A 23349-nucleotide genomic window follows, 5' to 3' on the forward strand; every position below is an offset into this window, starting at 1 on the left:
TATAGTGCCGCCAGAGAGAATATAGTGGTTATGATTCCCCTACCTATGGCTCCGTGGGTGTTCCTTTTTGGCCTCACCGTGTCCTGCGTTCTTGTATGGGGAGCGGGAGCAGAGACCCCGCAGGCCTCCCTGCATGACACAGATTGAAGACAAAGAGTTGCCACTGAGCTTCCGGAGGGGCGTCCGGATGGCTCAGTTGGTTAGAGCGTGAGCTCTCAACAAGGTTGCTGGATCAATTTCCGCATGGGATGGTGGGCTGCGCCCCTTGCAACTAAAGATTGAAAACTGTGACTGGACTTGGAACTGAGCTGTGCCCTCCACAACTAGATTGAAGGACAACGACTTGACTTGGAGCTGATGGGCCCTGGAGAAACACACTACTCCCCCATATTCCCCAGTAAAATTTATTTTTAAAAATGGCCAAGAAATCCTTGTTGGGCAGCTTCCTGCCCATCCAAGACCCCCGAGAATATTTCCTTGACCTCGCCCGAGTAGCAGAGACCCTAAGAATGGACACAGGTTGCTGTGAAGTGGCTGGACAGACCTAAAGTAGTTCTTATTTTGGAGGGTTTCAACCTCTTTGAGAAAAAACAGACCCGTTCCTCAGGAAAATGCACTCACACAGTATTTTCTAACCTGGCTCCTGGATCCCCAGTACCTACCATTCCCTAGGGCCTCCAAAGCCACCTTCCACAGCCAGCTTCCTTCCTAATCTCATAGCCCCACAGGTAAAGAACCCCTATCCCAGAGGCACTGGGTTCTAATCAGGACTAGAGGGTGTGGGCATGGTCAGGTACTGGCTCTTCCTGGTTAGCCCCACTCATCCATTCTAGAGTGCTACTACTGCAAACTCATGACCTATGCTTGGGATCTCCAGGTAGATGGCAGATACTAAGAAGAAACGGAGAAGTTTGACCAAAGAGGGGGTGGGGTGGGGCAGAAGACAGTGATCCCCCCATCACTAAAAGGGGAACAAGCCTAATTACTCAGCTCCTCTTCTGGGCGGCTGTGTCTCATTCCCTAGTTAGCTGTCACCACACATAAGGAAAAAATGAGTTAACAGCTGAAGTGTTTCTTTTATTACCAAAAACAACTATTATATACACACTCAGTGCCTCCAACCTCGACCCCGAGGATAACATGAAATCCTTGGGTTGGAGGAGGAACCCTTAGAGGGAAATGGCTGCCTGGCTCACGCCTCAGCTGGTTATGATGAAAGGGCCCATGCAGGGACCAGTTATGTCATCCCCTGGCCTAAGAAACCCTAAAGATGGGAATGGATGCAAGTTGATTTAAGGATTTTAATGACTGTTCCAGCATGGCTAGGGGTTACGGTTAAGCCCGTCTGTAAGAACACACATAGCCAGGGGGTCCTCCTCAAAGAACCCAAACTCCTCAGGATTCTGACATAGTCTAACAAAGAAGGGAAGTCCTTAGAGTCTGCTGAATGACGCAAGCTGAATCCAGAGTGGACCACACTGCTCTGAGCACTATTCCTAAACGGCAAGGGCTGCCCACAGGGACACTGCCAGCAGCCTGGCTCAAACCCCAGGGCCTGGAGTAGGAATGGTGGTGTTCTGCAGCCTTCACACCATCTGGATTTCTGGCTCCTCAGCTATTCCCTGAAGCTTTTCCATGATGCTCTCTGAGGGAGACTCCGGAGCTGGGGGGTGCTCTCCCAGGGCTTCGGACAGCACATAGTAGACAATCTCTTGCTCGCCTTGGGCATTGGTCTGATTCACCACGTGGATGACAGGACTAGGGGTGTCCTGAGAGGCTGAGTGAGCTGTTCCCTCACCACCCCTGCCCTCCTCCTCCTCTTCGTCTTCTTCTTGAGGTCCTGGCTCCCCTGGCAGTGTTTCTAGAACGATGCCCTGCAGGCTGCTCTCATTCAGTGATGCTCCCAGGCCCGATCCTTCCTGTGGTTGACGCAGCAATTGCTGCGTCAGCTCCACACTCTCATAGCGAACCAGCTGCAGTCGCATGTATCCATCTTCATGCTCCTTGTACCTGGTGAAGTAGGGGCACAAAGGGCAGCAAACATGGGCAGGGGGCGAAAGCAGAGGGATGGAGTTTGGCCAGGTTAAGGGACAGATCTGAGGGGTGGAAGAAGCCTTGGGATTCTGAATGATAGGAGTTGAAGACAAAAAGGTCTTTATTGGAATATGTAGAAAAGGGAAGAATCATTACTGAAAATGGAAAATGTTATATAGAAGCCAGAGATGGGGGAGATGAGGGAGGGGAGATAAATTATTTGTGTTGGAGGGTAGGAGTGTCAAAGGATGTATGAGGTGGCCATGGGGCTATGGATCAGGACCCTTAGGCTCTAGTTCTACTTTTGACTGCAGAACTTTGGGCACCATTTATTGGGTTTGGCACTGTGCCTTGGAATCAAAACTCAGAAGAGTCATCTTTGCCTCACCACCATTGTCAGAGTTCCTTGAGCCTAATGGAGATGGTGGACATCAAAGCACTACCAAAGTCAAGGATTCTCATTTGTTGAAATGGTACGGGAAAAAAAATGCATGAATCCAGGGTGGAGGATTGAGAAACATACCGAAAACGGGGGTGCCCTGAGGGCCACTTGAACTGGTGCTTCTTGCGAAGGTGCACGGTGAGGTTGTTGCCCCTTGTGAAGCATTTGTCACACACGTGACATTTGTACCTTGGCTCTGAGTATCCCTGATGATGAGGGGAGGGAGAGTGAGGCCAGCTCTTCACCCTGGGTTCCCCCACACTTCTGCTAGCCCTCTCCCACCACCAGCCCCACTCACTTCATGTACTTTTCGGTAATGAGACTTGATAGAGCAGAGGGATCGGGCACTGAAGCTGCAGTTCTCAAAATCACACCTGTGCACTGGCTCCTTGCTATGGGTATCCAGGTGCTTCCGGAGGTCGATCAGATTCTTACAACTGCCAGGAGAAGTCAGGAGGGATTGGAGGGCATGGGGGACCCTGGAACATGAGTTCTCTGATTTCTGGCCCCTGGTTCCCCTTACCTGTAGTCACAACAGTCACATTTGAAGGGCCGGTCCTCGCTGTGGCGAAAGCGCATGTGGTTGCGGAGGGAGGATGGCAGTGGACAGGTCATGTCACACAGAGGGCACTTATAGTGATTCACTGAGGGGAGTAGAGAGGTGGCTGTGACTTGAGGACCAATGTATTTTAGAGGGTGGGCAGGGAGGTTGGGGGCAGTCAGCTACTCACCATGGTTACGCATGTGGTCTCGCAACAGCCGCTCAGTGGCAAATCTCTTGGAACAGTGGGAGCACTGGAAGCGTTGCTCTGGGGTGGGGCAGGCAGAAGAAAGGGTGGCTGTGGGGGATGTCGGCGAGGCACAGAGAGGACAATGAGTCCCGAAGAAGGGAACCATCCCCAGCAGAAGGGAACCACCCAAGGAGACAGGGGAGCTTAGGGAACTATGGATGGACACAGTATCATGGAAAGAGCATGGGACTTGGAATCAAAAACCTGGATTAGAATCCCAGCTTGACCACTTACTATCTGTGTGATCTCAGGTAAGTGATTTAACCTCTATGAGCCTCAGTTTCCTCATCTGCAAAAAGGGGGATAAGAAGCCTACCTCACGGGGCTGTTGTGAGGATTCTCTGAGATAACTGATAGGGAACACAGTAAGCCCTGAATAGCAATGTCTAATGAATCTGAGTCAGCAGAGACTGTGGCAGGTGACTGAGCCCTAAAGATAGATATAGTCAGTTGCAGATACCTTCAGTGGCCCCCTCTCCTGGGAATATGCCCCCAACTCCCACCACAACCAGGACAGCCTGCACCCACACCCCTTCTCTGATTGCTTACGATCCAATGAGGTCTGGCGACGGATGTGATCTAAGAACTTCGTATTGTTGGCAAACATGCCCCCGCAAGTGGGGCACGCCACCACTTTCTCCTGAGTATGGCTGCGGAGGTGCTCACGAAGCTTACAGTGGTCCTTAAAGGTGCAGGTACAGCCTAGGAAGGAAGGCCTGGTCAGGCTCCAGCCACAAACCCAGAGTAGGCTCTGGTACCCCCAAGTCTCTCCAGATAGCAGCCAACCTTGCCCTACAGGACTGGTCCCATCCCTAGTCCCTCAGCAACTCCAGAGTTTCTTTAGAGGCCAGAAGTTAAGAAGTGGCCCTACCTTTCCAGCCACACAGCACCATGTGGTTGTCCTTGCCGACTGCTTTGTATTCACAGCACAGGCTGTGCGCTTCCACATGCCGATAGAACCACTCGGGATTGTCGAAGGAGCTCTGTGCCAGGAGCAACTTGGGGTAAGGACTGAGGGTGGGTGGAGGAACGCTTACCCTTATGTGTCCAAAGGGGCCTTCTCAGCTCTCTCCCAAATTAACTTGGTGGGGACAGAAACGTTTGACCAAGGGAGCTACCCAGAAATGAAGGAGAGATACTAGCAGGAACCTCGGGAATCTAGGGCATCGCTGAAAGGGTCAAGGCATCTTGAATTAAGATCTGCAACTTCCTCCCACCCCTCCTACCAGCACTGCCTGCTGACCTCACAATGCTCCCACAGACACAGGAAGTGGTCAGGGGTGTCAGGGACGATGTTGCGGCTGTGGAAGTCCAGAAGGCAGGGGCTGAGGTCCGCCTGGCTTTGCAGGGCCTGCAGCCCCCACTGCTTCAGCTTGGTGTGGTAGCAGTGGAAGTAGACATGACGGATGAGATCAGCAGAATTGTCCAGAGAACAAAAGCCACACTCCTGCCACAAGCAGGAAAATTCTTCATCTGCAGAAAGGGGTTTAGAAAGAAGAGTCTGATACCTTCCAAAGCTCAGCTCTCCTTCCATCTGTGGCACTTAGCAGTAAGCGAGGAGGCTGGACTCTGACCAAATTACAAGTTCATTCAGCAAATATCAGTATTTAAATCACCACTAATTGTGCCAAGTGCTGGAGATATAACAATGAGTAAAAGAGTAAAAAGCCCTTATATAGCTTTTAGTCAGGAAGAAAAAACATCAATCAAATAATCACACGTATAAATATAAAACTGCAACCAGTCATAAGTACTACAAAGAGGGGGTGTGGTACTACAAACCAAACAAGAGCTAATATGAAGCAGAGCTATCTTGGAAGTGTCCCTGTGTTGAGATCTAAAGGGTATCTGTAAACTAGGTGAAGAAGTGTCATCTAGGCAGGGGTGGGTGTGTGCAAGGCCCACTGCCAGGATCTCAGGGATGGCAGGTGTGACTGCAATGCTGCTCCCTGAAGACGTTGCCTCGCAGCCTGGGACACCGCCCACTCCTTCCCCTCAGACCACAAGTCCTGCTTTCCACCACGTTTTGCTCAACATCTGTATTCTCCAGGAAAGTCTATCAACTATTCCAATCCACTTCCTATCTCTCTAAACACCGTATTTTCAATGCTTTTTAGGGGTTTACTTGTTTTGAAAAGCAGATACTTTAAAAAAGTAACAATCTCCTAATTTCTCTTTTGTATAAATATTACTTGACCTCTGAAACAATTATAGTTCATAGTCACCCGACTTCAAACAGAATTTGAGGTGGGGGAGAGCTGTCTCTGTACTTTACAGAACAGAGTTTTTCAAACTGTTGTGACCTATTACTGGGTAGTCAAGTCAATTTAGGAGATTGCACACCATATTTTTTATTTTAATGAAAGAGTAAGATAGAACACTTCAGAGAGCATTTAATAAAGGCAAATATTGTTTCAAGTATTTTTTAACTTTTGTGTACAAGGTTGTGATGTAAAATGTACTCCTAACTGGTGGTTTCAGTAAAAAAAAAAGAGGGAGAGAGAGAAACACCACCAGAGTGGGAAAAAAGCAGACTGCCAATAGCTTGTACAATATGATCCTTTTAAAAAAGATAAAATCAGTTACCTAATTTATACAGAGAGAAGTCAAAAAGAATGTTCACTAAAGTACTATCAGTAATTGCCTTTTGATGGGAGGATGGAAAATTCACTTTGAAAATCCTTGTTGAATGAGTTTTCTATAAGGAGTCTACAACGTTTTTTTTATAATCAAAAATAGCACAATTAGGAAAGTAAATCACCATACTCCCAGGCTGCCTTCTCCCTCTGCGGAAAAGACGTCAGATTTTCCACTTTCCCTTGAGCTTCTACTTCCTGTATCGGGCTCCCTTACCCAGTGGGTCCTCCTCTCCCTCCTCTTCCTCCACGGAGCCATGCAGGTATTTCTGCAGGTGCTGAGAAACATGCTCACAGAACTCCTCCATGGCCGAGCACACAAAGGAGCAGGACCCCCACTCACACTGTAGCCCTAGGTTCTCCTTCCGTGGAACCTTCCCAGGGGGCGGCATGGCCTTCACCCTACAGGGGGAGGAAAAAATCCACAGCTGCAAGGAGTTCGCTCAAATGCAGCTGGGGGTAAACAGCTGGGCAGGCAGCCTGCCTTAGAACCAGCAGGTGTTTTTCCAGTGACCCCTGAGGAAACCCTGTGCTTTTTCAGTAAGGATGAGTAGCATTTCCTCAAACCCCTGGAGGCTGTCTGATATTCTCGGGAAGGGACAACACAAACTAACATTATTGAGCACGTGCAAGGCACTGAGCTAAGAACTTGAAGACATTTTCTCATGAAGCTTCAGAGCAACCAGCCAAGAAGGAATTATTCCTATGGGAGGCAGAACAACGCTCAGGTTCAAAGAGACGGCTTTGGAGAAGGACCCAAGTTCAAATCCAGGCTCCTCGGTCCACCAAGCTATGTGACCTTAGCCAAGTAACTTAACCCTTCTACTCCTGAACATTGTCAGCTTCAAAATGGGGTAACAAAACCTTTTTTAATTTCACACGTACTATGTCAAACACCATACTAAGCACTTTATTTATATTACATCATTTAATTATCACTTAACCACCCTATGAGGTAAGCACTATTTTTAACTTTACAGATAAGGACCTGAGGCTCAGAGATGTTAACTGTTTTGTTCAAGGACACAGACTAGTGGTGTGGTAGGGTCAGGATGGGCAGACTCCAAAGTCTACATTCATACAGCCTGCAAATGAACCCAGAAGCTCCTTATTTATTACTGCATCATGTCTAACTGCCAGACTTTCAAGGTGCCATACAATCTTACCTTTGCCTAACCTATCCAGTGGTTTATTCCACCATGCCCCTAACACTCTATGAACTAAAATGTAGATTCAATTTGAACTTAAGAGGCTGTATCTGTCTAGCTGATACCGTACCTTGGGTGTATACAGTGTTAGGCATGCTTAGGCATGTCATATTTGTTGAAGAAAACTGAATAAAAAACTGAAGGTTCTCAACCTTTATAATGCATACAAACGCAGAGTTCTCCAGCTCCTCTCCTAGAGATCTGGATTCAGGAAGGCTGGAATTAAGCCTAGAAATCTGCCCTTTTAACTCAGCACCCCAGTTCTGATGCAGGTAGTTCTAGGAGCAAAGTTTGAGGAACAATAATAGTTTCCCTCATTAAAACAAAACACTGCAAGCAGAAGTTCTGGGGGGAGAGAGTTCTAGGAGGTCTTGACTCTGCCTCGAGTGTTATCTCAAGGATTCTCACTGCCCCCACCATGGTCAACCTTGGGAGTGGGGCATTGTTTCTTACGGCCTACCTGAGACAGATGGAATCTCTGAAAAAGGCTTCTAGTACATACTGAGAGGAAAAAATACATGAAAATCCTTCATTCCTACAAGTACAGGAATCTACTATACCTAACTACTCACCAAAGAAAACCCTTTCTAATCTATAGCCTTTGCTCCTCCACCAAGAAGAATCCAGTCACCTTTGATACTCTGGGGTGTACATGGGGTTGTGGGGCTGCTCGTAGACTACCAGTGAAGCCCTATGAGGGAGAAAATGTTAACTACTTTTATAATGTTGTGGTAAGAAAAGTAGGGAAAGCCTTCCTAAGTCAGACATAACAGCCCAAATCTTCTCTGACTCTCTACTACCTACAGGATCAAGTTCACATGCAAGGTTCTTCTCCAACTGGCCTCAACTTACTTCTCTAGGAGCTAGGTAAGGAAACTAACACGTATTGAAGGCCCACCAGATGTCAGCCCTGTAGTGAACCCTCTCCAAACTTTACCTCATTTGATGTAAGAGTGCCCTGATTCTAATCCAAAGATCATGCTCTTCCCCCACACCATGCTGCCAGAGAAGCCTCTTCTCCCGTCCCCTTACCCTCTTCCGTTCTGATTCAATCACCTTTGTCCCTAAACATACTACATTCACCTAAAACTCTACCTAAGCAACTTCTACTCACCCTTCAAGCCCAAATGTTGCCCCCTTGACAGGCCCTTTCCCAATTCATTCAGGTACATCCACCTACAATATTCCACTTCCTGTCCCCACAGTACTCTGTATACAACTTAATTACAGCACTTGTTACAATGGAATGGAAGGTCTGTCTCCCCTAGTCTAGGAGCTTCTCAGGGCAGAGACCATCACTTCTTCATTTCTCATTCCCAGCATCTGCAGAGCTTTGTACTCTCTGGACACTCAATAAATATCAGGATATGATTCCATTCCAGGAAGCCTTCCTAAACTATCCTGCCCCTCAGATTATTCTTGCCTCTTGGTTCTACAGCTGTCATAGCTGACACCAGAAAATCTCAACCCTATTTTTATGCTATCCATGGTCACTCATGGTTGCTTTATGTATTCTATTCTCATTTACCTAACTGGACAATATTAGCTACTTCTGAGCAGAAATCGTTTCCAACCCGTGTCCCTATACTGTGCCCAGCACAGTGCTGAACACAAATATTCTAAATACATAGCTGTTGTTAGACTGGTGCGTAAGGCCCAGGAAGCTGGCTATTCAGAATCCAGAATGACTTGAAGCTTAGCAAAGCTCCCCAAATCCTTCTTTCACTGTCCCCCAGCCTTCTTTACTTTCTCTCCCTGTGCCCTGCTTATTTTTACCCTGGGAAGCTGTAGGACTGAGTGACTAACTGATCACCACTCTTTCTGTAGGCAAGGAATGCAAATGAAGCAACTTGTGTACTGGAGAGGGCATTGGACCAGCTGTCAGATTTGGGTTCAAGTTTCTTGTCTCAACGATTTTGCTATGCCTAGAATAATATAACAACGATAATTGTCAAGCAGTGTTCTAAGCATCTTATTTGAATCAAAACTCACTAATACAAGAATCCTAATAAGGTAGGTGCTATTATTATCCCCCTTCACTGAGGAAATGGGCCCAGATAGGTTAAGTAATTTACCCAAAGCCACAAAGTTAGGAAGTGCTGGAAACAGAATTCAAAGCCAGGGAATTCAGCTCCATTTTCCTCCTACACCTGCCTGTCTTACCTCTCCTTGTCTGATTCCCTCCTCCCTGTAGACAACGTATCCGTATACAAAATACCCAAAACACGTTTTATTAAGCAGTTATTTTGTCAGTTTCCTCCAATAAGCTGTGAGCGCCTAGAAAGTCTGCTTTGTGCCCTGTTCAGTTCTAACTGCAGGGCCAGCACTTACCTACTAGGGGCTCTTTCAATGTTCAAGTAAATCTGTAACATTATTTTTGGACAAATCACTTAGCTTCTCTAAACTTGTTTCCTTAAGCGTAAAATGGAATACTAGTATCATAGCAACAGGTGATGGATACAACAGATCTGGTTAGAAAGCTCCAACGTTTACTAGCTGTGTGACCTTAAGCAAGTTACTTAAGCCCAGTTTCCCATGTAGCACAGGAATAATTATGCCTATCTCATTGAATTGATTTATGGACTAAACTAGGTAACAGATATTAAAACGCTTAGCATAACACACCGCTGGAACCCAACAAGTGTTAGCTATTCGTATTCTTGCCTGAGGGTGAGATGAGCTAAGCATTAATTCTACAAAAAGGTCAACAAAAGGACAACCCTAGGGATTCTTAACACTTCATCAGGAGTCATACAAGGCACTGAAGGAACCCTGCACGGCACTGAAGACAAGGAGGGGCCCAGGTCCTGAACCTAAGGACTCACAATTTGGCCGAAGAGATACGACTGACGTGTGAAGACAACGACCAAAACAAAGCGCCCGATGAGGGCTATCAGGTCAGAGAGAAATCCCAGTGGGCAGGCGAAGACGGAAAGGCTTGCCTGGCCCTAAGCGGTGGGGACCCCGCTCCTGGAAGGACGGGTAGAATTCGGAGAGGAGACCGTCCCGGCGGGTAAAACTTCTCCCTCGCAGCCCCTCACGCTTCCTGAAGTCCTTCTCCCTAAGACGTGGCGGTGACCGTGCCTCAGCCGCAGGGGATGAGAAAGCAAGGTTAGAGGCGAGGCTGCAGGCGCCAGGCTGACCAGCGTGGCCCAGCTGCAAGAGGAAGCCTCGCTGAGGCGACAAGGGAAGAGCGTGGCCTCGAAGCCTGCCCAGAGCGCAACTCCCGACCCATCCCCGCCACTCCAGGAGAACAGCTTACCGTCCCTCGGCTCCCGGGTCTCTTCAGCTCTCCTCCCACCTCAGGCCATTTCCGGGAGGGCGCTTGAGCGACAGCCAATTGCTGCTCTCAGATCCTCTAACAGCCAATAGCCACTGCGACTGATGGAACCGGTGCGCGTCAAAATACGGAAGGGGCGGGAGTAAGGGGCGGCGGGCTGCCGGGAAAGTAAGAGTGGCGGGCGCCGCGGGGATCCAAGAAAAGCGCTGGCAGGGATCCAAGGGCCGGAATTCCCCCAACTGCGCAGGCTCGGCGAACGAACCCCACTGCGCCTGCGCTGGGCTCGGGCTGGGCGCCGAGGGGGGTGTTCTTTTCTGGTTTGGTTCACTGCGTTAGCTGGCGCGTGGGCAGCGAGGTGTATCTCGGTCCTGCATACTTCTCCAGATGTGTCTTAAGTCCTTCTCGACCTTACTTCCTGATCTCCAGTCCCAAATTTGTTTCTCCACACCTAGCCGCCTTTTATCTCTCCTGCCTTGTGCTTGCCACTCCTCTTCCTGGAACAATCTTCTCCGTCACCCCATCCCACACCTACGTGACTGATTCCTACTCATTTTGCTGGCCTCAATGATGATGCTCCTTTTTGCAAAAAGTCATGCTTGACATCACTTTCCTGTATTTCCTCATTACAGCTCTATCACGTTGTATTGTATTTGCCTGTTTGTCTACATTCCGCAGTAGTCAGCTCAGTGAGGGAGGGCGGGGATTGTATGTATTCTTCACCTTTGTAACTCCATCACTTAGCCTAGTGGCTTAAACTCAGTAAGGGTTCAAGATATATTTGTTAAATAAAATCTGTACCTTAGTAAAGTTCATTGAGATTGACAGTTATTTTATTGTTACATTTTTCTAACAAAAAAAACCCTATATATAATTTATATAAGAAAACACATTAAATGTTTAATAAAAATAAAGTGAACTTAAAGACACCATTAAAATAGCAAAGTCATAGTAAAATCAATAATTTGGGGATGAAGTTTATTAACAACACTGAATTATAGCTTTGTCCTTGTTTTAAAATAAGGGTTTTAAAATATCCAATAGTAAAATTTATTAACTTTATTAATTATCATATAGTAATATTTCACGAACTGCCAATCTTAATTCAGATTTATACCACTAAAGATGGCTATTAGCTTTAATTTAGCAATTTCATGAAGTAAAAGTTCATTCACAGAGCTGTGTAGAGTCAAATAATTTTTACTGAGTAAAAATTTCAGAATGGTTCTGGGATCCACACATCTTTCCAAAATTTGAGGCAATGTCTTGTGTCTAGCACAGTTTTCTTCCATCTCAATCTGCTTCTCTTGAAAATATGCCACAGTTTGGCTGGATAACTTAGACACATCCTAAGATTTGTTCTTTAAAAGCTGCCACAAAACTTAAGGCATAATTCATACTCATCAAAAGCTGTGGATCTCAGGGTGGTCAGTTAGCTCAGTTGGTTAGAGCGCAGTGCTCTTAACAAGGTTGCCAGTTCGACCCACGCATGGGCCACTGTGAGCTGTGCCCTCCACAACTACTAGATTGAAACAACTACTTGACTTGGGTGCTGGGAAAACACACTTAAAATAAATTAAAAAGTTAAAAAAAAAACAACGGTGTGGATCTCTTCTGTAAGTGTAAAATGGATAAAGTTGATTAAATTCTGTATCTCTTTTGCATTTATTTTTAAAATCCCTATTTTTGAATCAGGCTTTTCTTCACTACAAAATATGTGGGTCCATTGAGTTCTGGTCCGCTCAGCACTGGAAGCTGAGCACAATTTCCAGTTACCATCCATTCAACCCACAGGTCCAGTGGGAATCTGAATACCTGCCTTCCCATCAACAAAAGTTTCTTGTGAAACTTGAAGTTTGGTGTTTGGCTGTCTTGTCATACTGGTAAACAAACTGCTCCTCTGTGAACTACTAAGATTTGCATTTCTTAGATCAGGGGAAATAGTGTGATAAATCTGAGTTTTCATGACACAGAGTTGAGCATATTATATACAAATTAACCAAATATGCATACTCTGCCACTCTTTCTAAATAGCCCATATTCTGTAACTAGTATGGACAGGATCATGGAGAATATTAACAATTCCATACTGCCTACCCAAAGACACATGCCCTGAACTCCCTGTGATACAGATAAGTCAGAATGGCAAGGCTGGGAGTGTCCTGAATGATTATCTAGGCCACCCCTCCTTTTAGAGACGAGGAAGTTGAGGTCCAGAAAGGAGACGTGGTCTCCTCAAGGTCACTTGGTGTGTTTGTGGCACACTCAGGTTCTCTGTCCCTGATCCAGTGTTCTGACATCCTGCAGCAGCTTACCTGGTTCAAGCCCTGTATAAGGTCCCAGAGAACAGGAACCAGGGACATAGTTTGCTAGCATACATAACTCCCTGAAAGTAGCCCACATTTAGGAATAAAAGACTTTTTATTATGAGGAAACCTTTGTAAGGCTTTCCCCTCCCAATCTGTCACTTCCAAGGCAACAGTTAACACATCTTCATCACTGACTATATGCCAGTAGAGTACTAAGCACTTTAATAATTTACTTCTCATCTACAACCAAATGATAGCTACTACTATCATAGTCCCCATTTTACAGATGAGAAAACTGAGGCACTCTGAGGTTACATAATTTTCCAAAGGACACACAGGTAATTAGTAGAGCTAATTAGTCAAATCCACGCAGTCTAGATCCAGAGTCCATGTTCTGGACTGTCATATCCTGGAAGGAGGAGCCTATTCAAGAAAGGGGAATGAAGGGTGGATGGGTGGTTCAGTTGGTTAGAGCACGAGCAATGGGGCTGTCAGTTCGATTCCAACATGGGCCAGCAAGCTGTGCCCTCCACAACTAGAAGGAAGTCAATGAGCTGCCATTCAGCTCCCAGGTGGCCACGTGGCTCAGTAGGTTGGAGCATGGGCTCTCAACCTCAAGGTTGTCGGTTCAACTCCTCAACTCCCTCAAGGGATGGTGGGCTGCGCCCCCTGCAACTAATAACAGCAACTAATAACGGCAACTAATAACGGCAACTGGACCTGGAGCTGAGCTGCGCCCTCCACAACTCAGATTGAAAGGACAACAACTTGACTTGGAAAAAGTCATGGAAGTACACACTGTTCCCCAATAAAGTCCCGTTCCCCTTGCCGTCCCCCCCCCCAAAAAAAAAAGGGGAATGAAGATGCCTGTACTAGCCAATTTACTTTTTTTTCTGATTGACTTTATTTGTCATAACTCACCCTTCAAAGACTTTTGTTCTCCCATCCTCTTTCGACATGTCCCTTCCTCCTTGCAGGAACTTCTTAGCAGACCCAGTATGTGTGTTGCCTATGCCACCTCACTATCTGGGCCCTGTGTCTGATTCTCCTACTCCATCAACACCACAGCCTCACTGCCCCTTTGCCTTTCAAAGGATAACCAGTTGTCCAGTTTATAAACTCCAATTTGACTTTAATAAATTAAATTCCAAGCCATCACACAGCAATGGACATCATCATCTCCCGACATACAGAGGTGCAGCCCTGCTCTTGCTCCATCGTCACACAATTTTTAAATAAAGCCATCTGTCCAGGAAGGCTTCCCACCAGGCTCCCGGATCCCTCCTTCCAACAGAGCCACTGCTCATGGAGAAGGCATCAAGTACAAAAAAGGTAATAAAGGGGAAGGAGGGATGAGGAGCAGAAGGGGAGGCAGGGAGGTGGGGAGTACCTGCCCCCCATCCCGGGCACCAGTCCAACTTTCTATGAGTTGCCAATGTCCTCAGAGGCAGACACTGGTGCTGGTCAGAGTGGGGACCTGTGGGAGGTATGGGAGCCCCATCCCAAAGGGAATTGCCTACCCTCCTGAGACAGAAAAGAAGGGTTACCTTGGAGAGATGGCCTCTATCATCTGTTCACTGAGGGTCCTGGACAACATATATAAATAGAAAAGAGAATAAATAAGGGAAGAAGGATCAGCTGAGGAGCTAAGCACCCTGGACTCCTCTGAGGGGCCAGTGTCAACAACAGGCAAATGGTTCTGAGGAATGGCCACACAGGCCAGGACAGAATCCTCCTCTTACTTCCAGCCATGCACTCCCTCTTCTATGTCCTCAGCAATGGGTGCTCACCTCTCACATGCTTCCCATTGCAAGCACTCTTCCAACTGGCCCCACAGCCCAGGGTAGACAGGGCTTCTTGGAACTCAGAGGGCTTCCCAGGCCCAGGCTGTTGGGAATCCAGGAAGGGGAATGGAATGGGATGTGGGGAATGGGCTAAGAGCACTCCTGCCCTCTCCTAGCTCAAGAGGTGAGAAGGGCCCTCAGAGCTGGGGGCTGGGGTTGCCATTGGCCTTGGGTTTGGATTTGAAGGAAAAGCGCTTAATAAGGCGGCGAGAAAAACTGCCAGCCTTCTTTCGGACACTAGGTGTGGCCATCGTGTTGGAGAGGTCATCGTGTGATTGGCTCAGACCAGCTTCCTTCTGTCGAGGTCTCCGGCGGAAGATGAGCTTAGTGCCACTGCGCAGGAAACTCACTGTGGGGAAAGAGAGGAGGCTGAGACAGAGAAAGGGGCACAATGGGGGTGAGGTGGGGAGCAGAGAAAAGACCAAGCATGGAGGGGCAGAAGATTCGGAACAGAACCAGGCCCTTGGCCTAGAAACCAGCCTTCCTTCGGAAAGAAAGCAGAGACAAAACATGCCCTTTATCCTTCTTGAGGAAAAAATGGTGGTGTTCATGGGATTCTGTGTGTATTCCTAAGTACTGGCCCTGAGGAGCAATGTCATGGGGCTGGCTACTATGTGAAGACAGACTGAAAACTGGGCCTATTTAAAGGCTGAGCAGAGGTGTTCCTAAAAGCCTATAAAATCATGAAGGAACCAAGTTGAGTTGACACTGACTTGTTGACCAAATTCCAGGATGTGAGCAGGAAGCGGTACATCTGCAAAACTTCAAAAAGGTAAATTCAGACCAACATAATGAGGAAGGTGCTTACACAGCAAGCTTTGGCCTTAGGAATCTCAATATCCCAAGACATGATGAAGGCTTAAATCATAGTCAAATACATTCAGTTGACAGACTTATTGTCAGAGGGATGAAGATGCTTTTGAGTAAGCCCTTCATCCTTAGAAGTTAAAAAAAAGCACCATAGCTATCCGCGGACTGTGTCACTGCAAGAGGGACACTCCTAGGGTTAGCCCAGGGTAGGATTTCTTATACTCATGACGGAGAGAGAACAGAATGAAAGGGAAGAAAGAAAGAAAAAAGAAGAACAAGGGAAGGAAGATGTACACTTAGGCCCAGGAAGAAAGAAAAAAGGTGGTAAGTGATGCCACAGGATCCAAAGTATCAAGTTCCGCCTCTCTGCTCCAGCTTGGCTGAAACAGGCTGGGAACTCTGGCGATCCCTTAGGAGAGGAAGGAGAAGGCAAATTGCCTCAAGGTTCCCATGTCCCTAAGGGTCCAGTAGGACAAAGGTCATGATACTGGGTATAAAAGAAGGGGGGAATCTGCCAATATCTCCCCACCTTTGTGATCCTTGAGGCTGCGGGTCTCTAGGGCACCAGTAGATCCTGTTTCCGACTCAACATCATCCACAGATGGCCTTTCAGAAATGTCTGAACGTGTTGTCTCATCTGCTTCCTGGACACTTGTGGGACTGGAAAGGGCCTCTAGGGGTCCTGGGGACATGGCTGGTGGGTCTGAGAGAGGCGAACAAGGACCTCCGCTGCTCCCTGCATCATCCTGCATTGAGGCTTCCAGAGATGCCGCATAGCCCAAGGACAGTGCCAACTCGTCCTGAGCAATGGGCACCTGGCAGGAGGGACAAGTTTTAATGGGCAGGAATGACCCATTAGGGCTTTCTTCTTATCCCAGGTCCTCTCCCCAGAGTCCTGTTACCTTGGAAACACCAGAGATGATAAGAGTGCTACGCTTGGTGGGTGTCTTCTTGGCTGCCCGCCCACTGGGCTCAGTCAGCTGGCGAATTGCTGTCTCTGCTACAGGGTCCAAGCCGTTGGAAAGGTGGCTGTCCCCTGCTGGGGGTACAAAGGGCGAACAACCTGACTCCTCCTCAGCTCCTCCTTGGACCTGAACTCCTGTGCCCCACCCAAAGTGGTTTTTGACTCTGGGGCCCGGTGACAACCAACATTCATACTTCCCAGTTCCCCACTCACGGCTGCTGCTGTGGGAGGTACTGCTGGGGCCATTGCTCTCACTCAGCACAGTTGTTGTCTTCTCGGTCACCTCCACCTTGGACGGGGAGCGGGAGGGGGACTCTGGTGGGTGGGGGAGGGTAAGTGAGCTGGGAGGTGCTTTAGAATGGCCCCCATACCCTATCTTTGTTGTGATACAGACTTTGGTAACTCAGAGGGCAGGGGTGACTAAGAGAGATTAATCACAGGGGTGATTACGAAGATGCCAGGGGGACAAAAAGAGACCACAGGAACCAACGGGATGTGGGAAAGTGCCATGGGGCCCTGAGGGTGTGGGGAGATGCCATGAAAATACTGAGAGGTACAGAGATGGCTCAGGGTCCACTGAGGGTAGGGAGAATTCCATGGGACCTCTAGAGATAGAAGAAATGTCATGGAGGGCCGCTGGGAGTGGGAGAAATACCATGGAGGCCACTTGGTGTATTGGAGGATCCCACAGGGTGCTGGAAGGTTGAGGGCAGAGGGAGGAACAATTAGGCAGTTGGGGCTGGGGAAAGGCAGGAGAAGAGACCTGTGAAAAGACAGAGGGAACTTGGGGAGGTGGAAGTGTAAGAGTCCCATGTGAGGGGTTGGTAGATCCAGGATTGAAGAGGAAGGGGAATAGTTCAGGAAATGGAGGGATGTAAGGGAAAGTCTGCGAGAGACAAATATAATTAGGAAGATGTGGCAGGAAACCAGGGTGAGCTGGAATTAGGGCTTTCCTTGCCCTTTCCCTGTCCTGCCATGGATCTGTAGTCCGGGGCCCCGGGCTAGAGCTGGGCTCTCAGGCTCCTCCTCTTTACCTAATTTGCCATCCACACGGGGCCGGGACTGGACAGTGGTAACCGTGGTGACAATGGTGCCATCAGGCATGATGGTCCGGTCTAGCTCAATCTTCTTGGTAGGTGTGATGCTGGGGCGTGGAGTGGAGAGAGTGGGAGTGCCCAGGTTCTGGGGGGAGCCCTCCTCATACTGAAGCTGTCGAGGGGTGAAAGAGCAAAGAGGCTGGGCCTCAAAGACTGCCCTCCCTTGTCTCCTCCCAACTTCCGCCAGGGGTCAGCTTCTCACCTCCACTGCCATGGTGGCTGCGGGTCCCAGAGCTTGCCCTGGTCCAGGGGTGAGTGGGCACACCTGTCTTCGGGACAGCGGTCTGGAAGGGGAGCCCACGGGCAGTGTGGCCTGGCCCAGGAGTTCAGCTGGGGAAAGGGTAGCATTGTGAGCCAGACCCATGACCAGGCTCTACTCAGCGCCCACCCAGAAATGCTCCTTTCTGTCCCATACTCACTGTCTCCATAGCCGCTGCTCCTCAGCACTTTGAGGGCCAGCTCCCGGCTCTGGGGGCCCAGATCCCTGTGGCCAAGGGGAGGAAGAGCAGGGAGTGGGAAGGTTAGCAAATGGAATCCACCCTTGAGCTGATCATAGGCCAGAGGCAGACAGAGATATACATAAACAACATGATACAAGTATTCCAATCAGATTAATTCCTGCCCTTCAAATACTTTCTCTTCCCAAGAGAAGAGGACACAGCTTGAGTGGAGACCATAGTTCTCAGCTGGGCATTCAAATCCTCCCTGGTTCTGCCCCACCCTGCCTTCCCACTCTCTTTCTCTGTCAAACCACCCTCTTTCCTTTGCTCAAGCTGTTCCCTCTGCCAAGAACACCTTACTCTCACTCTTTGTTAAAATCACATTCTTTAAGGTGTAGTTTAAATGTCACCTTCTCCATGAAGCCTACTCTGATCCTCATTCTCCTACAGGAATTAAGCTCCCCCACCTAAGCGCACCCATCTTCTTTATATACATCTGTCTCTGCCTCAAGCCTAATATCAGTTCAGGGGTGGGGTATGTATCTTGTTGATGTCTGTATCCCCAGGACCTAGGCTGGGGTCAGGCATACAATAGGGGCTCCCACCAAGGTTTACTGAAAACAGAGCTGGTTCATGCCAGGGCTATGCTGGATGGGGGTGATTCTCAGTCTGACCATGGGAGCAGGGGTGGCGGCAGGGGAGTCACTCCTTACAGTGCCAGATCCTCAGTCCACTCCACCTCAGGACCAGCCCTCGTGGGCTTGGTCCACTTCTGTTGCATGGGGTTGTCAAGTTCAACTACACAGCTAAGGTCCCCAGTGCCTGTGAGGAAACAGAAATTAGAGGATGTTCAGATACAGACGGGAAGCCACTGCGGAATAGAGAGGCCCTACCCTTGGCAGAGGGGCAGGGAGCACCTGCAGCCATAGCCCTGGCAGTCCCCCAGTCACTTCTAGCTCTCACCTTCCAGCTCAATTCCCAGGTGTGATGCCCGAAGCTGCCGTAGGAATAACCGGGTAGGTCTGGGGATAGCTGGCTGGGCCTGGGGCACCATAGGTGGCTTCTCACTGGGTACCTAAAAGCAGGAGGTAAAGAGTGACTACTCCGACAAAGTACCCTGGGGACAGTATACCTGTAAACTATTTATTTTGAGTGCCTCCTCACCAGGCCTTCAGGGGCAGAACAAGCCCTGAGGTTGATCATCATGGCCGGCTGGGTGCTGACTATGGTATCTCTGATCAGTTCCTCAACCGTGGAGAGCTCTACTTGCTCCTCACTTCTCTGCAGGGAGGAGAAGAGGAGAACAAAGAGGTGGGACCCCCAGCTCTGCCTTCCCCTCCCTGTTCTGCCTCTTTCCCCCAGCCCCAGCCCTGCTCCCATACCTCTCTGGCCTGCAGCTTCGGAAGCACTGTCAGGCTGAGATCTGGGCGATCACTGAAGGCCCAGGATACGAGCAGCCCCTCATCAGGGATTTCCTCCAGGTTGACTTCCAACTGGGGACAGGGATAAAGGGATTGGGTTGTCTTGCCCCACTCCTCTGGCTACTCCCACTCTCCAGGATCCTCCCTTCCCAAAACCATCCCAGAGAGGAACCAAACTGAAAAGGCTGAGGCAATTGAACCGCCCCCTGCCCAACTCCATTTCCCACACTCCCTTCTACCTGTGTCGGTGGCAGTGTCAGTGTGATGTGGTAGGTCTCCATGGAGACAGCAGCGGGGGACTGCTGGGTCACAGAAACTGGGAACATCACCTCCTCAGCAGAGAGCTGGCAATGCAGCACCTGAGACAGGCAAGGCATTGGAGACAAGGAGTGTCAGGCATGGAGGACGGGTGCTCAATCCTGCTTTGCCCGGCTCTGTAATGGGTCAGCAGACCCCTCCCCGCTTCAGTTTTCCTTGAGAGTTCACCTTTTTGGGGTCACAAGCCCATTAAAAGAATCAGATAAAAATCAAAGATTCCTCTCTCCAGGAAAATGCAGGTACGCATACTATTATTTTGCATGTAACTTTAGTGGGATTCTCATACCTCCTGAGGTCAATCCTTGAATCCCTAAGGCATTCATAGACTTCAGGTTAAGAACCCTTGGACTAAAAAGAACTTTTAAGATCATCCCCCTCAGACCCTAAAGAAGGCAGTGCCCGGCAGATCCTTACCATGGTGTGCTCTGATTGGTTTATGCAGGTCACATGACTAATGCTGGCTCTGAGTAGGCGTTGGGGCACCTCCTCAATGGCGATTTGGATGGAGCTCTAAGGGAGTAATGTGGACATAGGATCAGGCCTCTGGAGCTGTCCCCGCAGGGCTGGCCTGCTCAGTTGCTGGCTGGACCCTGGCACTGCTGAGGGCTCAAATGCAGGCTGGCTTCTGGCCCCTCCCCCGGTTCAGGGCTTTAGGACAGGAAGTGTTCTCCTTGAACCCCGCCTCTCAAGGGGCCTGCAACTGCTAGGGAGAACTGGCAAGCTAGACCATCTCAGAGACCAGATTACCTTGAGCTGAAAACCCTAGATTCCTCCTGCAATACCAGAAGCCTCCCTTTTCTCTCCCTGCCTTCATCTTCATCCCCACCCTACCCCCAAAGAGAGATGCACAGAAAAAGATAATAAAGGTGTTGGTTGCCACCTATATATAATAGCTGGGCAGAGAGAGACATGACTGAAATAAGGGTGAAAGCAGTACGGCCACTTATTCAAGACAAGTGCTGGAGAAACAAGGCTAAGCCGTCATCCTCCAGATAAATAGGATGCAGAGGTACAAGAATATGACTCGAGCCATATTCTTGGAAATGAAGACAGCTCAGCATGGCCTTGGGGAACTTTACCAGAGTGGAAAGAAAAGTAAACTTGAAGGGCTCAAGGTCCAGAGAGACCTGGCTAATTCCTCAAGGCAGACAGCAGGGTGGTATTAGGGAGCAGAAAGCTGCTTAGCTTAGGTCTTGAAAGAGCTTCCTAATTCTTCCACAGCAGTGGAAGCAACCTACTGCAGCACGATCCAGGAAACAAAATGAGATGAACTGAGGAAGGGGCACAGACTGAGCTGGCAGCCATTCCTTGGGTCTTGGGACGGGAGGAAACAAATCCACAGGGCTCATTTGCAGGGCAAACCAGGAGAAGCCAATTTCTCTGTTCCTGCAGTTGTCTTATTAGAAGGCCAGACACAGGAAGATGGGGAAATGGATGCTTGGAACCCTAATCTCCCCACCACCTGCAAGGGAGGCCAATGTCCAGCTGAGTCAGCTGCCCTAGGGAGTCACTCCTGACCCAGGGACATAGTACAGGGAGAGCTGGGTAGAGGGGTGAGTTCGAGGTGTAGACTGACAGATGCCATCTGGCTTTCTGTTGGGCACAGGAGACAGAGCAATTTCTTGTGTGGCCATTTCTGTTTCCGGACATGTGGGGAGCTAGTAAAGCTCTCACACAACTGATGGCTGGAAATGGAGAACCCTCTGAGCAAAGCCTAATGGATGTGAGGGCATGGAGAGATTACTGAGCCAGGATGGGAGGGGGTCCCATATGAAAGGAAGGCCTTTACCTCACACCCCACCTCTCAATCTTAAGACCGTGCTTCCTGCTCCACTTCCTGGGAGGCCAGATGCCCACCCGTGGTGCAATGGGAGGAAGTAGGCTGGGCTGGTTTGTGACTGACCCTTAAGGGACAGCTCCAGGCTCATCTACTGGGAAAGGCATGGATTGTCAATATGCTCTTCACCTGAACACCTTTCTCTGGACACATACACTGCAGATGAGCATAGAGAATGTGTTAGACTGTAGCAGGGAAATTACTGAGGGGTGAGGGTGGGACATAATTCATGCTCCTTGGGTATCTGCCTGATTACACCAGGGATTTTGGACAGGAAATGTTAACTAGGTGTGGTGGCAGGAGGACCAGGCAAATTCCTTCCACAGGGCACCTGTCTCCCTTCTCCGTTCCCCACACACACACACACACACCCCCCCAACACAGCCAGAACACAGGATAGGCGGAAGTGCCCTCAGGCCCAGGGATTAGCGTTGCTATGAGAACAGCAACTTGTGCTCGGGTTTGGAGCTAGAGAGTACTTTGACCACAAGAATAGCGAATTTGGGACACAGCTGGATTTCTACAACCTCCAGCCTCCCCTGCACCCTTTCCTCTGATCTGGGAAAAGAAGAGAAGCCATGGGATTCCCAGTTGATCCCAACCCCCATTCGGCCTTCCTTGTATGAACAGTTTTCCGCCCCCCCAAAGGAAAGGTTGGGTTGAAGGGACCACCTATGTGCTTCTGTCCAACTCACCCCGTCCCTGCAGGCCTGCTCGTTGAGCGCTCGGACCCAAGCCCGCTGCCAGTTCTCCCGAAAAGACTTGAAGGCAAAGAGTGACGCTAGGAGGCCCCGAATGCCTGGCTCCTCCGGGGCGGCGGCCCGAGTAGCCCGCAGCCGCAGCAGCGAGCGCCACACGCCCAGCTCCCGCAGGGAGCCCGCGGGCTCGGCAGCTAAGGCGGGTCTCGGAACCCGGGACCCGCGGGCCCGCACCAGCCACAAGCCCCGGGCATACTGCAGCAGCCAGCCGAACACCGTGAGCAGCGAGGCGGCGAAAAGGATCAGCAGGGCCGCCCAGCCCACGTCCCACTGCCCCCAGCCCAGATCCATGCTCCGCGCGGGCTCTGGTCCCAGTCCCACTCTCGGCTAGGGCTCAGCCGCTGCCCCGGGGGAGCATGGCCCGGTGGGCCGAGGGGCGGGGGAGGGCTCCCCCGGGGCTGGGCGCGCGGGTTTGGGGTCTTTCCGGGGCTGGTTGCTCGGGACTAGTGGGTTCCACAGATCGTAAGAGGCAGTCCTGGGGATCGCAACGCCGGGTGCCTCTCTCGGTGGTCCGCGTCGCTCCTGGGTTGGTCCCGCAGCCCCAACAGGTTAGCGGCCGGCCAGCGCCGGACTCCTCCCACCCACGGCGCGGGCCCCGCCGGACCCGGGCGGGGACTAGTCTGCAGAAACGCTGGGGCTCGCTGGCCGGCAACGGAGCTGGGAGGGCTGCGTGCGCAGAGCTGACACTGACAACACCGCCGGCGCCCCACCCCCACCCGCCCTTAAAGGAGCCAGACCCGCGCCGGGCGGGGTTTGGGGAGCCCCGCGCTCCAGCGCTGGAGGAACAAGGGAGGACTAGGCGGGAACCGAGGAGGTTTGAGGTTGAAAATAGGCGGGATCTTTGACCACCCAGCCCATCCTGGAATAGGGGTTACTCCCCCTTCCCGAGCTCACCGCCGGAGTAACTTCACTCACCTGAGATGCTGCCTCTGCTTTTCCCTATGCTCCTTAGATTTCTATAATTCGGACGCCTGTGAGGTTAAGAAGGAGGCGACCCCTGTGGACAGCATTGCCCCTTCTCCCAACACCCCTAGGCTCAACAGCTTCTTGGTTCTCATTTCCTGGTCGAAGTTAGACCCTCCTAGATATAAATGCCCGGCAGAGGTACAGCTGATACTGACCAGAGAGCAGAACCTGAACCTGATAGAGGTTGAGAACAAAAC

General features: G+C 49.9%; 2 protein-coding genes across 7 annotated transcripts; both read right to left on the reverse strand.

Annotated features, from left to right (window-relative positions):
• Positions 1 to 1056: 1056 nt before the first annotated feature.
• Positions 1057 to 10511, reverse strand: HINFP (histone H4 transcription factor). Of its 5 annotated transcripts, none has more exons than XM_019716340.2 (10): positions 10374 to 10511; positions 6121 to 6305; positions 4511 to 4740; positions 4139 to 4250; positions 3817 to 3969; positions 3208 to 3285; positions 3000 to 3120; positions 2775 to 2913; positions 2558 to 2682; positions 1057 to 2010 (listed from the first exon to the last, which is right to left on the reverse strand). In XM_019716340.2, the coding sequence occupies exons 2-10, from the start codon at positions 6293 to 6295 to the stop codon at positions 1587 to 1589; spliced, it is 1557 nt and encodes a 518-aa protein (XP_019571899.1). In that variant the 5' UTR covers positions 6296 to 6305; positions 10374 to 10511; the 3' UTR covers positions 1057 to 1586. The 5 variants fall into 5 exon arrangements, with proteins under 5 accessions (XP_019571899.1, XP_074191442.1, XP_019571897.1 ...); XM_074335341.1 differs by having other exon boundaries at positions 9937 to 10386; XM_019716338.2 differs by having other exon boundaries at positions 1436 to 2010; positions 3208 to 3315.
• Positions 10512 to 13808: 3297 nt separating this feature from the next.
• C2CD2L (C2CD2 like) lies at positions 13809 to 23292 on the reverse strand. 2 transcript variants are annotated; one of them, XM_019716333.2, is made up of 15 exons: positions 23102 to 23292; positions 22124 to 22852; positions 20006 to 20101; positions 19513 to 19632; positions 19235 to 19345; positions 19017 to 19133; positions 18816 to 18927; positions 18566 to 18674; positions 17832 to 17896; positions 17615 to 17742; positions 17350 to 17524; positions 16529 to 16630; positions 16254 to 16390; positions 15881 to 16166; positions 13809 to 14890 (listed from the first exon to the last, which is right to left on the reverse strand). In XM_019716333.2, exons 2-15 carry the CDS (start codon positions 22475 to 22477, stop codon positions 14679 to 14681), a joined length of 2124 nt encoding a protein of 707 aa, XP_019571892.1. In that variant the 5' UTR covers positions 22478 to 22852; positions 23102 to 23292; the 3' UTR covers positions 13809 to 14678. The 2 variants fall into 2 exon arrangements, with proteins under 2 accessions (XP_019571892.1, XP_019571893.1); XM_019716334.2 differs by lacking the exon at positions 23102 to 23292 and having other exon boundaries at positions 16254 to 16387; positions 22124 to 22623.
• Between the last annotated feature and the right edge of the window lie 57 nt (positions 23293 to 23349).

This window comes from Rhinolophus sinicus, linkage group LG06 (assembly GCF_036562045.2).
Source record: "Rhinolophus sinicus isolate RSC01 linkage group LG06, ASM3656204v1, whole genome shotgun sequence".
NCBI classification, from domain to species: domain Eukaryota; kingdom Metazoa; phylum Chordata; class Mammalia; order Chiroptera; family Rhinolophidae; genus Rhinolophus; species Rhinolophus sinicus.

What these genes read in the sequence shown, in the direction of transcription:
- HINFP (XM_019716338.2), bottom strand. Translation starts at nt 6,295, where the DNA reads ATGCCGCCCCCTGGGAAGGTTCCACGGAAGGAGAACCTAGGGCTACAG. An exon ending in TCGCCAGACCTCATTGGATC is followed by an intron (nt 3,316 to 3,816) that starts GTAAGCAATCAG and finishes CATCCCCCACAG; the next exon opens with CCACCCTTTCTTCTGCCTGC. An exon ending in ATTACCGAAAAGTACATGAA is followed by an intron (nt 2,683 to 2,774) that starts GTGAGTGGGGCT and finishes CCTCATCATCAG; the next exon opens with GGATACTCAGAGCCAAGGTA.
- C2CD2L (XM_019716333.2), bottom strand. Translation starts at nt 22,477, where the DNA reads ATGGATCTGGGCTGGGGGCAGTGGGACGTGGGCTGGGCGGCCCTGCTG. An exon ending in TGGACTGAGGATCTGGCACT is followed by an intron (nt 17,897 to 18,565) that starts GTAAGGAGTGAC and finishes CCTTGGCCACAG; the next exon opens with GGATCTGGGCCCCCAGAGCC. An exon ending in TCATCTCTGGTGTTTCCAAG is followed by an intron (nt 16,167 to 16,253) that starts GTAACAGGACTC and finishes CCCTCCTGCCAG; the next exon opens with GTGCCCATTGCTCAGGACGA.